The sequence below is a fragment of the Stegostoma tigrinum genome, chromosome 19, assembly GCF_030684315.1.
Source record: "Stegostoma tigrinum isolate sSteTig4 chromosome 19, sSteTig4.hap1, whole genome shotgun sequence".
Lineage (NCBI taxonomy): Eukaryota > Metazoa > Chordata > Chondrichthyes > Orectolobiformes > Stegostomatidae > Stegostoma > Stegostoma tigrinum.
Genome location: NC_081372.1, coordinates 39,620,352 through 39,640,312, shown reverse-complemented (window position 1 = coordinate 39,640,312; position 19,961 = coordinate 39,620,352). Strand labels below are relative to the sequence as shown.

At 39.8% G+C, this 19,961-nt stretch overlaps 1 protein-coding gene across 3 annotated transcripts in view; it reads left to right on the top strand.

Moving 5' to 3' along the window:
- LOC125461256 (ubiquitin-conjugating enzyme E2 variant 1-like) overlaps window positions 1–19,961 on the top strand; it is a 96,130-nt gene that overhangs the window by 66,981 nt on the left and 9,188 nt on the right. For all 3 annotated transcript variants that reach the window (XM_059652826.1, XM_048549796.2, XM_048549798.1), the window contains one exon: window positions 16,047–16,195. In XM_059652826.1, coding sequence (XP_059508809.1) covers window positions 16,047–16,195 — 149 coding nt within the window. The remainder of the gene's footprint in view (window positions 1–16,046; window positions 16,196–19,961) is intronic.

Genomic DNA, 19,961 nt, shown 5'->3' with positions numbered 1-19,961 from the left:
AGTTTCTCCAGCAATTTGTGTTTTTGTTTCAGAATTCAAGCATCCGCAGTTTTTTAAAACTTTTACTATCATATCTAGTCATTTTGTTTCTTTTTAGGTAAATAGTTTCCAGTTAGTGATTTCTCTTAGCTTTCTCAAGTTCCTGTACTCCAACGAATGTGCAAGACTTGTGCTGATGTTCATGTTTGCTTTCCCTTCTGCTCTGTGTCAGCTTCTTTTAAAGTGTACTGTAAATATGTTTTTCATTGTTTTGTGTTTGGAATGATATCTGTGGTGGTCTGAGGAAACTAGCAGTCTAACAAAGGAGGAGTAAAATAAAATGACAATGGGATTTTTGCTTTTAGAAAATGACTTTAATTGTTGTTAGGACTCAGGTCAATTACAGAACCTAAATAAGTAGATGAGATTGAGATGCAGATTGTCATACTTTGACTGAACAACAGAACAAACTTGTGCCTGACAGGTGCACTCCTGTACTTACATTCAGCAAAAGGATAAATGGCTTGTGTCGCATTATAAGGATGGATGAGATCAGCTGAACTCTGTTTTAGCTTTGGAACATACTCCCGGTTAGTTTTTCTGGCTGATGAGTTAAAATTAGCTCCCTGGGGTCCTGAACCAGCGGTATGCATTCCATGTCCAAGTTGCATTGTAGCTAAATTTATATATCCAGCTGAAGGATGAGCTCAGTCATTCAGCTGTCATAATTTGAAAACTTCAAAGTTTAATGTATCCATGCACTGGATTCCAACGTAGATAAAATGCTCTATGTTCTTACTGTAGTTAAGTCAAGTCTTTGTGGTACGTTATTCTATTTCATTACTTTATTTACAGTAGAGATCACCGTTTATGATGTCAGATTTGACTCATTGTCAATGTAAAAGTTACAATTGCAAGTTAGAAGGCCATGTGTTCAAAGCCTGCTCTGAAGACTAGAGTGTAGAATCAAGGTAGATACTTCAGTGTTGTGATGGTAGAGGTACTGTCTTTTGACTGAAGGTTTGTTTGTGCCTCAAATGGAAATGAAAGAGTCCAGGCAACATTTATCCCTCAGTCAACACCTAAAAAAGGCAAAACCTATGGTTATTTGTCTCAGTACTTTTTGTGGTCTACTACTGTGGTTAAAAAGTTGTTTACCACATAGAGTCAGAATCATAAAGTTGTACAATTCTGAAACAGACCCTTCAACCCAATTCATCCATGACAACCAAATATCCTAAAGTAATCTAGTCTGTTTGCAAGCATTTGACCCATATACCTCAACCCTTTCTTTTCATGTACCCATCCAGACACTTCATTAAATCTTGAGTGTATTGGGCCATCTGAAGCATTTTTAAGTGATTTCGCAAAGAGAGTTTGTCAATTTCCTAGCAGTTGATCATTGGTAATAAACTGGAGAGAAATCCCACTTCACTTCCACTCCCATTGGCAGGTAGGTACTCCCAGACCAAGGGCAAACTTAGGAGGGAAGTTTAAAACTGAGGAAGTCATTTGAAATGAGCAAGTATGTGGTCACAGCGATGCCTGAAACATTTTTTTTGCAGAATCACGTTTGTCCTTGAATACCAATGTATAGCTAAAGAAAAATACACTATAGCAGTTTTTATTGGAAATAAATGTTTTATTAACAAGAAAATGTACAACTGAATGATAATATTTGATTGCATCTGATATTTCTTTCTTGATAAGGCACTTGCATTGAATTCTTAGTCAATCATCTTGCTTATGAAACGGATAGTGAGACCAGAAACACGTCAAAAGTGAGACAGTCAATCTTATAATAGGAATTTTCATGCTACTTGTGTTGGGATACAAGCATTTTTAAACCTCATTAGGAATATAAATTAAACCTTTTGTTGCACAGTTTGACTTCATAATTTTCAACCTATTTGGATTTGCTGGTTTAAGGATGATTAGCTCAGGACTGATATTCAGTTATATTTGCCCAAGTGTCGAAGATGCACCTTTTAAGAAAAAAAACACTCAGTAGAGCTGCATTAAGCTGTATCATTTAAAATGTTTATTGCTAACTAGCTAAGTGATATGGTCAGGCACTGGTCTTGGTGATAAATTTTATTAGAATTTTCTATTGACTTTTTAGATATTTTAAGTTGTAGAACTATTGAATAAATGCCTAAGTAGATAAAGAATCCTTGATGATTTATTGATTTCCCCACTGGAAATCGACTTGCAGTCACAAAAACAACCCTTGACTGCCAATTTTTGCCTCAGCGCATTTTGGATCCAATGTGCTACTTTGCCTTGGATCACATGGGCTGTTACTTTCTTGATCAGTTTGCTAAACCTTATCAAAGTGTTTTCTGAAGTCCACATAGATAATGTCAAATGCATTACGCCCATCAACACTCCTCGTTACAACCTCAAAAAAAAATTGTTCAAATTTTTCAATCATGGTCTTATGGTAACAAATCTAAGTAGATTATACCTGATTAATCCATGCCTCTCCAAGTGCAGATTTAGCAGTCAGTCTTTTCTAATAACTTCACAGCCATTCATGTTAGACTGCCTTTTAACAAAGAATATTGAACTGTCAATTCTGCCTGTCTTTCAGGCAAGTTTCAGTTGTAGCTATGGTATTATACTTGCACATGCCTATCTGTGTCCTTACCTCATCTATCTTATTCTTCAGGCTCCTTTCATTAAAATAGATTCCCATTTAGCCTTGCAAACTCACTTCTTTTCTTGCCTAGGCTATACTTTGCCTTCCAGACTCATTTATGCACGTTTCAACTTCTAATTACATCTCAGCTTCTCTCCTTTGAGCGACACTTTAGGATCTGATCTCATCCCCTGCCAATCAAGTTTAAACTGCCCCCATAGCATTAGTAAATCTCCACACTAGGATGTTGGCCCTGTCCAGTTATGTTCAGATGTAACTTGTCCAACATGTACATGCCACATCTGCCCCCAGAAAAGCTCTCAAAGCCTCAGGAATCTAAAGTTTCCCTCTTACGCCATCCCTCCAGCCTTCCATTCGTCTGCTCTGTTTCTAGTCTATTAGCATGGCACCAGGAGTAATCTGGAGATTACAACTTTTGAAGTCTTGCTTTTCAATTTCCTTTGTAACTCCCTAAAGTCTGCTTACAGGACCAAATTTTCTTCCACTGCATTGATCCCAATATAGCCCACAACCTCTAACTGTTGACCCTTCAACTTCAAAATGCCCTGAGTCTGTTCTATGACACCCTTGACCCTACAGTCATCGTATGGAACGTTCTGTCCTGGAGTCACGTTTACAGCTACTAAAATGCTTGCCCACTGCTTTCATTAGCTGAATCCATACCACTCTTGCTCTTCCACACTTCTTCTGTACCCATTCTGAGCAGCTGTTCCATCCGTAGTGCTGTGGCTGGCCTCCAAAGACTAACCATCACTCATGGTGTTCCAAGGCTGGAGAACAGTTTGCAGGTGACGTACACTTGGGGGATTCCTTTATTTTGTGTCTGGTTCCCTTTTGACTGGTCATCTATTCCCTTTCTGCCTGATTTTCCTTATGCTGTGGGGTGACCATATTCTGAGACCTGCTATCTGCATGACCCTCCGCACTCTAGTGTTCCCAGCTGCCCCTTGAGCTCCAAAACTTGCAGTCATGTTGCTTCAGCCAGCGGCACTTACTGCACATGGTCAGCCACACTTCCAGGAGCATCTTGGATTTCTCATATAGTGCAGTATGCATAAATTATGGACCTGACCACCTCTCATATACCTTAATGAATAGAATGTAGATTCTTTGTTTTTATTTTCCCCATGCTGCTGCTTAAGTTGTAGACTAAGACAAGGCTTAGTTTTGTTTCCTGAGCCCTATTGGGGCCCACTGCCCATCTGTCTGCCTCGCTGTGTGGGTTCTCAAGCCGCCTGCTTCTGTCACTGCCTTGCCTGCTGTTCTCCAAGCATAAAATGCACTAGGTAAGAAAAAACAAGTTCTGTTTGTTGGATAAATACACACCCTATGTTTGGAATATTTTTTATTACCCAATCAGGTTGAGGCTCAGTGTGCAAGGATCTCCTTGCTTATTGCTTGATCTGCAATCCCAAACTACTCAGAACTACAGCCTGAAACCTAATATTTAAGGTTAAGTGCCAATTTCCTCTCAGTTGTAGTTAGGAACTTCTCATTACCCACAGCAAGTTGCTGCCACTGCCAGTAAAAGCAGGAAAATGACTGCTGCCATCATGTTTAATTGAATGAGAACTAACAGTGCTGTTGAAAAATAAACTTTTGAATCCACTGAGCCTTACAGACTAAATGGAAATCTAGCATTTCCCCACCTGTTATATTTCACTATGCTCTTCTATTTTCTATACTCCACTATATTACCTAATCAGCCATTCTTGCTTTTTAGAATCATTGAATCCTTACAGAGTTGGAAAGAGGTCATCCAGCTCATTGCATCTACATAGATCCTTTGAAGAGCATCCTAGCTCCCGCCATATCCCCACATTTATCATGGTTAGCCCACCCAGGCTGCACATTTCGGGACACTGCAGGCAATTCAGTATGGCCAATCCACCTAACCTCCACATCTTTGGACTATGGAGGAAACTAGAGTATCTGGATGAAACCCACACAGACACACTTTCACTCACTTTCTCTACTTTCTCTAGGCACTCTTGTTTTGCTACCCTGAGTGGTGATCTAGCTGTTGTTATGTTTTCTTGCATTCATTCTCAGACTTCAGATCATGTCAATGCTTCCTGCATGGATGAGGAGCGGGGCTGCAGGAAGGATGTATCAACTGACCAACGCACCATGACCCAGGAGGCCATTCAAGAGGGGGGAGCAAAAAGACAGGTTGTAGTTGTCAGGGATTCCATCATCAGGGGGATAGACAGTATCCTTTGTGAGCAGGATAGAAAATCCCGCATGGTATGTTGCCTGCCCGGAGCCAGGGTACGAGATGTCTCTGACCGGCTTGAGAGGATATTAGAGAGGGAGGGAGAGGATCCAGTTGTTGTGGTCCACATAGGTACCAACAACATAGGCAGGACTAGGCAAAAAAGACCTGTTCTGGGATTATGAAAAGCTAGGAACAAAATTAGAAAACAGCTCTTCAAGGATCATAATGTGTATATTGCTGCCCGCGCCACGTACAAATTGGTATATGGAGGCAAGGATCAGGGAAGTAAACACGTGGCTGAAAGAGGGTTCCCTTTTCATGGGGAACTGGCATTCGTTCTGGGACAGGAGGGATCTATACTGCTGGGATGGACTCTACCTGAACAGGGCTGGGTCCACTGTTCTGGCAAAAAGGGTAAATAGGGTGGTTAATAGGACTTTAAACTAGTAATTGGTGGGGAGGGAGAAGTGAGTATAGAAGGACAATAATAATTAACGTAAGGCAAAGCAGCAGGTTAGCAAGTGACGAGGAAGTTTCAACTCCATTGAAAATTAGGAAATAAAGTTAAAGGCAAGGAGAATTCAAGAGCCGTTAGTAATGGAAGTAATAAGACCCAAAAAGAAGATGCAGAAACTGGTGTAAGGGCACTTTATCTGAATGCTCAGAGCATTCGAAACAGTGTGGATGAGTTGACGGTGCAAATCATGGCAAATGGGTATGATTTAGTGACCATTACAGAGACATGGTTATAGGATGGCCATGACTGGGAGTTAAGTATCTAGGGGTATCAAACTGTTCAGAAGGACACACAGGAAGGTAAGCAAGGTGGTGTTGCTCTGATTTTTAAGGATGATATCAGGGCGGTAGTGAGAGATGATATAGGTTCTACTGAACAAAAGGTTGAATCCATTTGGGTGGAAATGAGGAATAGGAGGGAGAAAATGTCACTGATAGATGTGGTCTGTAGGCCACCAAATAATGACATCATGGAGCGGGTAATAAACATAGAAATACCTAATGATTGTAAAAATGGTACAGCAATTGTCATGGGGGATTTTAATCTACATATGGATTGGTCAAACCAGGTTGGCCATGGCAGCCTTGAGGCGGGATTTATCGAGGGATTCATAGAATGCGTCCGTGATAATTTCCTTGAACAATATGTAATGGAACCTACGAGGGAGTAGGCTATCCTAGATCTAGACCTGTGTAATGAGACAGGAGCAATTAATGATCTCGCAGCTAGGGATCCTCTTGGAAGGAGCGATTGCAGTATGGTTGAATTTAAAATACAGATGGAGCGTGAGAAGGTTAAATCCATTACCTATGTCCTGTGCTTAAACAAAGGAGACTACGAAGGAATGAGGGGGGAGTTAACTAAGGTAGAATGGGAGCAAAAATTTTATGGTGGTTCAACTAAGGAACAGTGGAGGACTTTCAGAACAATTTTCTGCAATGCTCAGCAGAAGTATATTCCAGTGATAAGGAAGAACTGTAGGAAAAGACAGCCAGCCATGGATATCTAAGGAAATAAAGGAAAGTATCAGATTGAAAAAAAAAACACATACCAAAAAGCAAAGAGTGGTGGGAAACTAGTAGACTGGGAAATCTTTAAAGGCTAACAGCCTCAAAAAAAGTTACAAAGAAAAGTAAGAGATTGAGAGTGAACTGGCTCAGAATATAAAAACAGGCAGCAAATATTTCAATAAATGTGCAAATCGTAAAAGAGTGGCAAAGGTAAACATTGATCCTTTAGAGGATGAGAAGCCCAATTTGATGACTGGAAATGAGGAAATAGCCGAGACATTAAATGGTTATTTTGTGTTAGTCTTCACAATGGAAGACTCAAATAACATGCTGAAAACTCATGGCAAGAAGGTTATAGCAGGTGAGGACCTAGAAACTATCATTATCACTAAGGAAGCAAACTAACGGGGCTAAAGGTAGACAAGTCTCCTGGCCCTGATGAAATGCATCCCAGGGTACTAAAAGAGGTGATGGGGCAAATAGCAACTGCGCTAATAATTACTTACCAAAATTCACTGGACTCTAGGGTGGTTCCTGCAGATGGGAAAACAGCCAATGTGAGGCCACTGTTTGAGAAAGGAAGTAGACAAAAAGCAGGTAACTATAGGCCAGTTAGCTTAACTTTGGTAGTGGGGAAATTGCTTGAATCTATCATTAAGGAAGACATAGCAAGACATCTGGATAAATTGTCCCATTGGGAATACCCAGCATGAGTTCATGAAGGGTAGGTCATGTTTAACTAATTTGGTGGAATTCTTTGTGACATTACTTGCATGGTGGACAGTGGGGAACCTGTGGATGTGGTGTATCTGGATTTCCAGAAGGCATTTGACAAAGTGCCATACCAAAGGCTGCTACATAAGATAAAAGTTGCACGGTATTACAGGTAATGTATTGGCATGGATAGAGGATTGGTTCACCAATAGAAAGCAAAGAATAGGGGCAAATGGGTCTTTTTCTCGTTGGCAGTCAGTGGCTAGTGGTGTGCCTCGGGGATCAGTGTGGGGACCGCAATTGTTTACAGTTTGCATAGATGATTTGGAGTTGGGGACTAAGTGTAGTATATCAAAATTTGGAGGTAACACTAAGATGAGCAGTAGAGCAAAGTGTGCAGAAGACACAAAGTTTGCAGAGGGTTATAGATAGTCTAAGTGGGTGGGCAGAGGTCTGGCGGATGGAGTTAATAAGTGTGAGGTCATCCATTTTGGTAGGAATAACAGCAAATGGACTATGTTTTAAATGGTGAAAAATTGCAGCACATTGCTGTGCAGAGAGACTTGGGTATCCTTGTGCATGAACCGCTAAAAGTAGGACTGCAGGCGCAGCGGGTAATTAAAAAGGCAAATGGAATTTTGCCTGTCATTGCTAGAGGGATGGAGTTCAAAAACAGGGAGGCTATGCTGCAGCTGTATAGGGTCCTGGTGAGGCCACACCTGGAGCACTGTGTGCAGTTTTGGTTTTCTTACTTGAGAAGGGATATACTAACACTGGTGAGTGTACAGAGGACTGGTGCGGATTCACTTGGTTAATTCCAGAGCTGGGAGGGTTGGATTCTGAAGAGAGACTGTGTAGTCTGGAATTATACTCATTGGAATTCAGAAGAGTGAGGGGATATCTTATAGAAACGTAAGATTATGAAGGGAATAGATTAGGTGGAGGCAGGGACATTGTTTCCCCTAGCAGGTGAAACTAGGACTAGAGGGCATTGCCTCAAAATAAAGGGAAGCAGATGTAGGACTGAGGTCAGGAGGGACTTCTTCACCCAAAGGGTTGTGGATCTGTGGAATTCCCTGCCCAGTGAAGCGGTTGAAGCTACCTCGCTGAATGTTTTTAAGGCAAGGCTAGATAAATGTTTTGAACAGTAAAGGAATTAAGGGTCATGGTGAGTGTGTGGGTAAGTGGAGCTGAGTCTCAAAAAGGTCAGCCATGATCTTATTAAATGGCGGGGCAGGCTCGAGGGGCCGGATGGCCTATTCCTGCTCGCAGTTCTTATGATCAAAAGTTCTCGCTCCCTAAATTTGCTTTTGATTAATATGATATTTCATTCCTTCTAATTACTTTTCGATTTTAAATGTTAGTTATTGCTGGAAGCAGTGATCGGAGCTGGATTTTCTTTTAGTCCTTAGTCTCATCAACCTTACTTGCTGCCTCTATTTTTCTTTCTGCAAATATTTTAATCATTGAATTAAATATTCCTGCTGGCAGTTCCTAGTTTAGACTCTGCATTTCTCAGTAAGAGGTCTTAAATCACATTGAAAATTCACCCTATTGTTTGCTGTATGAACATGGATCTTGCATGCTTTTTAGATAACTCCATGCTGAATTGACTTATTAATTGCTATGCAAAAGCAGGCTAAAAGTCATTTGTGGATCAGTATGTGTACTGAATTGCAAATAGATTTTTTTCTTCATAGCAGAATTATTTAAACTAACATGATATGCAAACATTACAGGTATTCTCTAATAATGTAACCGCATTGGACAATGTGTGCGAGTTGCATACCGATGTGCCTTTATTTGCATCATCCTGACACTTGGAAATCTTTCTTAAATTGATTTTATTCTGTTCTGTTTGTAAAGGACAGCTTTGAGGCCTTGTTGTAAGAGGGTACATAAGGTTCCTAAACAAATATGAAAAGGGCAGGAGAAATCTCTAGATAATTAAATTCATATACACACAAATTGGTAATTCAATACCTTTTTTCCAAGGTGTCTGTCTTATTCTGAAGTCTCCAACTGATTTTGCATTTCTTATTACTCGAGAAATGTCATCTTGAGATGCTCTGTGGCACAAGCTATGCATGAACATACTAAGTTGATCGTTGATCTAAATGATCAACTCAGATTAGTAATAAATTCAGTTTAAACTGGTGTGACAATGCATTCGGTCTCAGCTTCTAAAAGTGCAAATCAGAATTAACGTTGCTATAATAGCTCTCCTCTTGGTGATGCTGCATGCAGCAAATCAAGATTTTAAAGCAAGTTAGTGGAATACAGTTAATGTTTTATGTTGGGTAATATTTGTGGTGTGTAGGATGTCAACACTAATTTATTGGCATATTCATTAACTGTCCATGTAAATCGGTTTCAATTTACTGTAAGTATTAGAGACCTCATTTAGCCAGCTAATTCCAAGCACATTCTGAACCTGTGGAGATTATTTTGGTATTGACATATACTGTATTCAAAGGAGAGTCAATAAACTAGAGGATAACTAAACTGTTCAAAAAAAAACTTTTGAAAATGTTGGGGAATCTATAGGTCTTGTCTAAAATTAATAGGTTTGGAGTGTTAAAAGTTACATCTAGGTCTTACTGTTAGATTTAGCATTGCTGCAAAGCCGGATGCATTTCTGATTGATTCGAAAGGTGGTACGAATATGTCTTGAATGTTTTCATACCTTTTTTCTATTTAATATCACGAGGCAACTTTTAGGTTGATTGGCTTGCCGAGCTGGTTTCTTGTTTTGCAGACATTTCGTTACCTGCTGGGTAACATCCTCAGTGTAGCCTCCAATGAAGTGCCGGTGTATTCTCCCACTTGGTTTTTAAACTCTGGGGTCCATTGAGACGGATTGCCTCACTTCCGGTTTTCCTTCGTAGTGGAATGTAAATGGGGTCGGATTCAATGTTGGTTCTCCTTGTCCATGTGGATTGAGATGAGTGAGTACTGGTCATGTCTTTCTCACGACCAGTGCTCACTCATCTCAATCCACATGGACATGGAGAATCACCGTTTGACTAGAACAAGCTACGCACGAGAATTCCTCAAGGCCTGGCTCTCCACGAAGCACGCTATTAATAAACACATTGAACTCGACCCCGTATACATTCCACTATGAAGGAAAACTGGAAATGAGGCAATCCGTCTCAATAGACCCAAGTTTAAAAACCAAGTGGGAGAACACACCGATGGTTCATCAGAGGCTGTACTGAGTATGTTACCCAGCGTGATAATGAAACGTCTGCGTAACAAAACCAGCTAGGGCGGGCCAACCAACCTCAACACTCTCAACCCAAGTTACAAATCTGCTCCAAAACCTTAGAGGTGACAATCAATTGCCATGCTGACTGATAAAATATATAAGCAACTAAGGTTCATAGAACATAACAGCACAGTACAGGCCCTTTGGCCCTTGATGTTGTGCCGACCTGTCATACTGATCTCAAGCCCGTCTAACCTACACTATTCCATGTACGTCCATGTGCTTATCCAATGACGACTTAAATCTACCTAAAGTTGGCGAATCTACTACTGTGGCAGGCAAAGCGTTCCAATCCCTTACTACTCTGAGTAAAGAAACCACCTCTGACATCTGTCCTATATCTTTCACACCTCAATTTAAAGCTATGCCCCCTCGTGCTCGCCATCACCATCCTAGGAAAAAGGCTCTCCCTATCCACCCTATCTAACCCTCTGATTATTTTATCTGTTTCAATTAAGTCACCTCTCAACCACCTTCTCTCTAATGAAAACAGCCTCAAGTCCCTCAGCCTTTCCTCATAAGACCTTCAGTATAATCCTAAAATTTTAAGATTAAACTTTTATGTTTTTGGATTTTGGCTGTTTTCTAAAATCGTAGAAAACTTCACACTTTAAGGCTTCTAGAAGTTTCTGTGAATGGATTCAATAATGACTGGCTGAAATGGAGGGCTGCTACATTTAATGTTTAATTAAAGGTGAAGTTGATATAATCTTAGAGCTATTCTGTCAGAGAGAGAGATATACTACAATTATGAAAGAAAAAAGTTCAGATTAAAACTTTAGTGCTTAATGAACAGAATATTTCTACAACTTGCTGATTTACTCTGCAGACTTGTTGACTGCAGTCTTTCTACTCATTTGAAACTGCTTTGTCAGCGTTATACATGGTTGCTGTTTCTACAAGGTGTTATGCAGTCTCTTTAAAAAGAAAGAAGTATACACTTGTTGAGTTTTTAATCATAAAAAAGGCTACATATATAGATTAATGTCTTTTAAACAGGCCAACACATTTCATGGGATTGTGTCGTAGGCTCAAACACCTTCGGTTGCTTTGGAAATGACCTTCCCTCCATCATAGGGTCAGAAATGGTAATGTTGCTGATGACGGCAGTGTTCAGCACCATAACATAGCAGACCCTGAAATAGCCTATGCCTATATACAGCAAAACCTAGAAAGCAATCCAGTTTGGGCTAATACATGTCAAGAAACAGTCATGCTGCACAGGTAGTAGACAATGCCCATCTACAACAAATATCCCAATCCTCTGATGAGAGAGCCCAGCACATCAGTACAAAAGATAAGGCTTGATGCATTCATAACAGTTTTAGCGAGAGGTACTAAGTGAATTAGTAGTGAAATTGATGAACTTTTCCAATTCTAGACGAGAGTGGGAAGCAGCACCATTGATGTAGCGATTTGGGTGCCAGAACAGGACTGGAACAAGGAATGTTTCACATACCCCACAAAGAGACAGGCATAACTCGGGCCCGTGAGGGTAGCCTTCTTACTTGAAGAAAATGACAGGAGTTGAAAGAAAAGTTGCTGACCCATCACTCTGCTCTCAATCATCAGAAATGTAATGGAAGACGTCATCAGAATTACTTTCGAGCAGCTCCTTCTCAGTTATAACATGCTGACTGTTTAGGTTGGGTTTGGCCAAGTCACTCAACTCCTGACCTTATTACAGCCTTGGTTCAAAAATAAACAAAAGAGCTAAATTCCAGAAGTGAGGTGTGAGTGGCTGCATTTGACCAATTGTGCCATCGAGGAGTCCTAGCAAAACAGCAGTCATTGAGAATAAGGGGTAAAACTTTCTGCTGTTTTAGTCATACGTGGGATATAGATTGTGGTTGTTGGAGGTCAGTCGTCTCAGCTCCAGGAGTTGCCCAGACTAGTGTCTCAGGCCCAATTGTCTTCAATTGCTTTATTAATGACTTTCTCTCCATCATAAGGTTAGAAGTAGCAATGTTTGCTGCTGATTGCTCACTGTTGAACAATTTGTGACCCCTCAGACATTGCAACAAGACCTAAGAAGTGTCTCAACTTGAGTTGACAAGTGGCAAGTAACGTTCTTGCCACAAAAGTGGAAAGCCATGACTATTTCCAATAAATGATGTTCGGACTGTCCCCCCATGAGATAACATGGCATTATCATCACTAAATCTTCTGCTGTTAATGTCCTGGATATTTCCATTAGCCAGAATCTGAACTGGACTAGCTATTTAAATACAAGAGGAAGCCAGAGGTTTGGAATACTGCATCGAGTAACTCCCCACTGGACTCACCAAAGTCTGTCCACCAGCTTGCCTGGTTGAATGCAACTGCAGTAACACGCAAAAAAAATGCTTGACACTGTCCAGGGAAAAGCAGCCCACTTGATTGCCACATACCTTCAAACACCACCTCCTTCCGCCACCAATGTTCAAGAACAGCAGTGTGCGCTATCTACAAGATGCACTGCCGAAATTCATCAAAGCTTCTTCGCCAACATTTTTTGGAACCAATCTACAGCATCTAGAAGGGCAACAGGAGCAGCGACATGGGAATGCCTTTGCCTACAAATTCCTTTCTAAGCCACTCACCATCCTGTCTTGGAAATGTATTGCCTGTTCCTTCAGTGACTTTAGAGCGCCCCACCCCCGCCCCAAAAATGTGTACCCCTCAACTTCCTTATTCATTTGCCAACTTAACGGCATCATGTGGAAGTAAGGGATTTTTTTCCACAATAAAAACCGAAAGAACTGCGGATGCTGTAAATCGGGAAGAAAAATAAGTTTGCTGGAAAAGTTCAGCAGGTCTGGCAGCATCTGTGAAGAAACAAATCGGAGTTAACATTTTGGGTCCTGTTCTGAGGAAGGTTTACTGGAGCCGAAATGTTAACTCTTATTTTTTTCTTCACGTGCTGTTGTACCTGCTGAGCTTTTCTAGCCACTTCTGTTCTTGTTCCTGGTTAGTTTCCACAAGCGCGCAAATAATGTCAGTCTCTTTGCCTCTCTATGGTTTCTCTCCCTCCATTAAATCTGTGTTGTTGTCAGACTTGCACATCTGTCATGTAGTATTAGAAGATCTTCCATTTCCACATATAGACATAACAAATATTGAAGCCTTTATTTTTAGACTAACGCAAACTCTGCCCATGCAGCTGGTTCTGTTTTTGGCACAATCTAAGTTTGTAGCAGACTATACTCAAACGTAGCATCCTACTCAAATGTAAATCGAGTATAATTCTCATACCTCCGCCATAAAAACCACCTTAGTTCTATCATCATCTCCATAAATCCTCTGCTAAAAATGATCATCTGTGTTTTTTCGTCTTCATACTCCAGTTCCAGCACTTCTGTTATCTTCCTAATATTGTACATAATTTATTTAAAATGTTGCTACCTGTCTCTTTCTCAACGCTTCTTTCCTTATTGATCTGTTGTTGGGTCCTGACACTTGCCCCCAGCCCCCCACCTCCCCAGTCATCATCAATGTAAAAGTCTCGCTAGAATGCAAAGGTTTGGCATAAAAACAAAGTGCTGGAGAAACTCAGCTTGTTTGATAGCAATTGAGCGGCAAACAGTTTAATGTTTCTTATCCAATAGGTTTTGAAAATCAGCCTCAATGTTAGCTCTGTTAACAATTCGCTTTGATTTGAGATCTTCCGCAACAATACTACTTTTGTCTGTATTGCGTAAGTTTGATATAGATGTATATGTGCCAGTTGATCCTACAAGACAGTGACAATGCACATTGTATAGCCCCTGTTTTTAGGACTCAACTAAGGCATATAGGGAAGATATTGATGTTAAAAGAGCTATTGAGGTAAACAAAGTTTGTCTAATAGGATGGAAGCAACTAATTTTGAACTTTTCTTAATTACTGCATCACTGTAGTACCATGTTTCACCTTTCCTATTTATCTCCAACCTCTCAGCAATTGTATTAACTAAAGATAAGTGCTTCAGCAACTGTTTGATTCTATTTTAAAAAGCGCAAGTCATTAATCAGCGCCTTTTAAGGTAGATGAAACAAAGTTGTATGATTGATTTAATTCTAACAGAATGCACTCATACAGGATGGAAGACAGAAAAAGTTTGTATTTTTGTTATTTTTGTATTTTGTTTCACAATTATTTGTACTTTAACCTGAAAGATGTTAATTAGTATTCTCAACTATTACATTAGTTTTATTGAAAATATTGCACTTTGCCAAAAGTAAGTTACTTCCTGTCGGTTCAATGTGATAAGATAGTTGCAGGAAGTAAATTTACTTCTATTTTTAGAGTTGTACTACATTTCATCTGGCTTTGCAGCGTTTGATTTGTTTTGCAACTGAGTAGGATTGTACTCTTGCATGGAAATCTCGCAGTGATAAACTTATGCACCTTCAGCTTCTTGCTGCTTTTGTTCTAGAATGATTAAAGACTGGCATCACAAATTTTAAATGTGCAAAGTCATGTGTCTGTGCAAAATCTGGCCTACCTAATACAAAAAATTAGAGGCTTGCCACCAAATTCTGTAGAGTCTAACTTTTAATAATTTTTAAGGGAATGTTGGTGCCACTAGCATAACAGCCAGTTGTTGCCAAGCTCTAATAATTCTTTAGAAAGCGGTACAGAATTCCTTTCTTTGAAAATTGCAATTCATGTGACATGGGTACAAGCACAGAGATTTTAGGAAGGCAGTTCCAGTACTTTGATGTAGCGACTTTGAAGAAACTGAAATATAGTTCCAAATCAGGATTGAGTACAGCTTGGAGGGGAACTTTCAGGTGTGCTGTTACCACTTCTGAATGGAGTTTAACTAAAAATTAGAATCCATGACAATTTTTAGTATACAAAATAAAATTGACTCTTGTTAATTATGTTGGATAAAAGATTTTTTTTGCCAAAGTTCAGATGTGAAATTTGAGACAGACAGATCAGAGCATGTATTAAATGTATTTTTTTAACCCTTCAGTAACAATGAAGTTGACAAAAATAACTAAGTGGAGTAGCTAGTACTTAAACTATTTTAATTATATTGTCTTATCTTACCACTAACACATTGCTGTTTGTGGGAGTTTGTCGTGCACTTGGCTGTAAAACACTTGGTGAGATGTCAGGTAGTTGTGAAAAGTGCAATATAATTCTCGGCCTTTTTTTAAAATACAAGCATTGTATTTAAATAACAAAAGCTGTAAAGTTGCCTAATTTCAACCAATCTTTTAAAACTTTAACATTTGAATTCTGAGACAGTAATTCATTTTTAGACAGGTTGAAGGTAACAATGATAAAGTAGATGCTGAAATTTCAAATCTTTTCTCCAGTGCTGTTCATTTGTGATCAAGTCAATTCATGTTAATTAAAGTAATCAGTGATATACATCTCTAATACTTCAGTACACACTATATAACTAGGAAACATTTATAAGCCATTCTTTAACATTCTTTTAAAGTACAAGAAAATTACTTGGACATTTTTTGCATATGCTGTTTTTACTATCTAAACCTGAATTTGCCTCCCTAATTTTAATTCCCTCCATCACCAACCAGACCTAGCTTAGATTGTGAATGCAACATTGTATGTATCACTGACCTCAACAATCTGATTTTTTTGTTTAGTGACTCATTTTTAAAGTATTACAACTCAGTCATGTAGGAATAATTTCATGTCCACACAGTTGTAGTTTAAGCTTATTTTATTTGTTGTAGCTGTAACAGTTCCACGCAATTTCCGCCTTTTGGAAGAGCTAGAAGATGGCCAAAAGGGAGCAAGTGATGGGACAGTAAGTTGGGGTCTTGAAGATGATGAAGATATGACACTTACAAGGTGGACAGGAATGATTATTGGACCTGCGAGAGTAAGTATGGTTTTAAAAATGAAAATTTATAATTACAGTGATACTAATTTAGTGTTTGATCCTACAGGATGTATGTATTTTTGGATTAACGGGATAGTTTCACAGCTTTAGGTGAGTGTTTGGAAATCCAGAACTTGAGAGTATTGAACAAGCATTTTTTTGATTGCATTTCCTTTGGATGCAGAAGTAAGCAATTCAGCGCCTCGAGGCTGCTTTGTTCAATTTAGTCTTGGTGAACCTTTACTTTTAATCCATTACTTTTTGTTCACAGAATATGGACATGGCTGGCAAGGCCAGCATTTCTTGCACATCCCAAATTATACTTGTCAAGGGTATGGTGAATCACTAGCTTGAACTGCTGCAGCTGTGGGGAATGTGCATAGTGGAAACATCAGTGAGCGAATAATCTAAAAGCCCCACTAATGGGTTTGAATCCCCGGCATGTCAAATGGTAAAATTTGAATGCATTCGAAAGGAAATCTCATGGCAACTATGTAATCAATCTTGATTTTTGTAAAAACCAGTGGTTCAGTAATGCTGTTAGGAGAAGGAAACCTCTGACATGCTTAAGTAGTCAGGCCCAAAACCCACAGCAATGTGATTAACTCTTAACTGCCCTGTGAGAAATTAGGGTTCAGCTGGATATGTCCACATTGCTTTACGTCACATGGTGCATGTAACTATAGGAATCACAACATGTATGTTGACCAGTAAAAATAGGTGGTAGTAGGCAGCGTAGTGAACACCTTGGCTGATTACATAACTAGGACATTAAGGCAAGGATACTTGTTTTGACTGCGTCATTTCAAATGTAAACTTGAGCACAAGATAGAGATCATGAAGGCATGTAAGGGCTTTTTTGCATGTGGCTGTGAATTCAACTATAACAAACATATCATTTTCATTTCAAAATTATACAGGATGTAAGAAGATTGGGTGTCGTGCCATGCTTCTCGTGGAACACAACAAGGCTGTTTAGAAGAGCTGGTCCCACTTGAGGACCTGTGACAACAACATTAGTTTGTTCGGACAAGCTGTTGCGTTCATAACTTCAATGAATACTGATTCACACAATGGTGGCAGGTCTAAATCACCGTAATAGAGTAATACAGTGCAGATACCTCTGGCTGCTTTTGCAGTACATTGGTGAATAGGCTAGCAATGTCACATAAGCATATGCAAGTTGTGTTATTGATATGAAAGTCCGATATGGTCTTTGCAAATGAGAAAGGATCATTCAAAATGCACATAGGAAACCTGCCCAAAACTGTTTGTAGCTATTTGTGTATTTCCTTCATTGTTGCCGGATCAAAATCTTGGAATTCCCTTCCTGAGGGTATTGTCTGTCAATCATCGGCATGTGGGCTGCAGCAGTTGAAGTTGGCATCTCACCACCATCACCTCGAAGACAACCAGGGATAGGCAATAAAAATACTGGCCAGCTAGCAATGCCCACATTCCACAAGTGAAGAGAAAAAGTTTGATTGGTTTATGTTGTGCAGAAACAGTCATAGATAAGTTAGGACACAAAGGGGCATCACTTTTGTATATCTTGGATAACTGTTACACATCCGGGTCCTTTGATGTGAGGCCAGAACCTATTATATATGTAACCCAGCAGCTTGTGGCATTACATCAGTCCAGCAAGCTTTTTTAAACATTTGAGTAAATCATGTTGAGTGTTATGTCAAAAAAATACCAATTTAGATCCGTCATTAAAAATAGCATCTATTTTATTGATACATTGACACTTATTAAAGATAACTGTTAAATCCTGTTGTCATGTTCTGATGTGTGTCCAGATTGGCCTTGAAGCCTTGCATTGCATGTGAAGATTGGAGACATCATCATTTGGAATCCTGCAATACATGCACTCTTGAACAGTTTGGTGTGATTTCAAAGATTCAGTGTCCTTGCTGAACAGTGGTTTATGAAGGATAACTGGGAGTAGAGAGGTTCAAACTCAGCAAATTCCTCTTCCTGTTTGATTCGGGACAAAGGCTCATCAAAATTGAAACCATGCACAAGGGCAAACAAGTTGCTTTCAGAGAACTTATGGTCACAGAGATATATTACGTGTTTAGTGGTGTTGTTATTTGCATTGTGAACTGCTGACACTGAAGTGTGTTTACAGTGCAGCATGTTTTAAAACTGTTTATGATGTGCTCATCTATCAAAACAATGTGCTAGTGTGAGCAAATCAAATTAAAAAATGAAAGAAATTTCCATACTTCAAAGCAAGACATAAATTATTACTTATTATCAGTTTGCTTACTCTAGCATAAACACCCACAAAGGTTGGAGGTGCAGTTGATAGTATCGAGGGCTATTGCAGGCTTCAGCGAGACATTGACAGTATGCAGAGCTGCGCTGAGAAATGGCAGATGGAGTTCAACCTGGATAAATGTGAAGTGATGCATTTTGGAAGGTCGAACTTAAATGCTGAATGTAGGATTAAAGGCAGGATTCTCGGCAGTGTGGAGGAACAGCGGGATCTTGGTGTTCAAGTGCATAGCTCCCTCAAAGTTGCCACCCAAGTGGATAAGGTTGTTAAGAAAGCATATGGTGTTTTGGCTTTCATTAACGGGGGATTGAATTTAAGAGCCGTGGGGTTATGCTGCAGCTGTACAAAACCCTGGTGAGACCACACTTGGAATATTGTGTCCAGTTCTATTATAGGAAAGATGTGGAGGCTTTGGAGAGGGTGCAAAGGAGGTTTATCAGATGCTGCCTGGACTGGAGGGCTTGTCTTATGAGGCAAGGTTGACTGAGCTCAGACTTTTCTCTCTGGAGAGGAGAAGGAAGAGGAGTGACCTGATCGAGGTGTACAAGGTAATGAGAGGCATGGATAGAGTCGATAGCCAGAGACTTTTCCCCAGGGCAGGATTGACTGCCACAAGGGGTCATAGTTTTAAGGTGTTAGGAGGAAGGTATAGAGGAGACGTCAGAGGGAGGTTCTTCACCCAGAGAGTTGTGAACGCATGGAATACTTTGCTAGTGGAAGTCATGGAAGCAGAGTCATTAGTGACATTTAAACGACTGCTGGACATGCACATGGACAGCTGTGAATTGAGGGGAAGGTAGGTTAGGTTATTTTATTTTTGGATTAGAATTATTCCATAGCACAACATAGTGGGCCAAAGGGCCTGTACTGTGCTGTACTTTTCTATGTTCTATTATCTGTTCTTAACTTTTCCACGTGCCACATGAATTTGTTTTCAAATTCAGTAATTCCAAATAACTATGGGTAGTGATCTGTTTTCAAGTCAGGATGATGTGCGACTTGAAGGTTATGGTGTTTCAGTGTACTTGCTGATATTCTTCTGTAACATAGAGGTTGTGCATTTGGAAGGTGTTTTTGACAAAGCCTTGATAAATTGCTGCAATGCTTCTTGTGCATGAAACACAGATCTTGGTCTTCGAAGGAATTAATACTTAAGGCATTTTGCTGTTGCAGCCGTGGTGTTTGTGGCTGGTTAGGTCATGTTTCTGTTTACTGTTGGTGAAGTTAGCAATACCAGTGCCATTTACTGTAAACGTGAGATCATTGGAGACTGTCTTATTGGAGACAGTCATGCCTGGCACTTGGATTTGACTGTTAATTGCTGCCAGTCCAGTCCAAGTGACCACTCTAATCCTCAGGTTAACCAGTATGCTTTGCAGCATGATAAGTCTGTTCTTTTAATTTAATACTTTCCTTGATTTCCCCAATATCTTTGATTGTGATGTATAAGATGACCTAATTTCTTCAGCCTCAGAATCATGA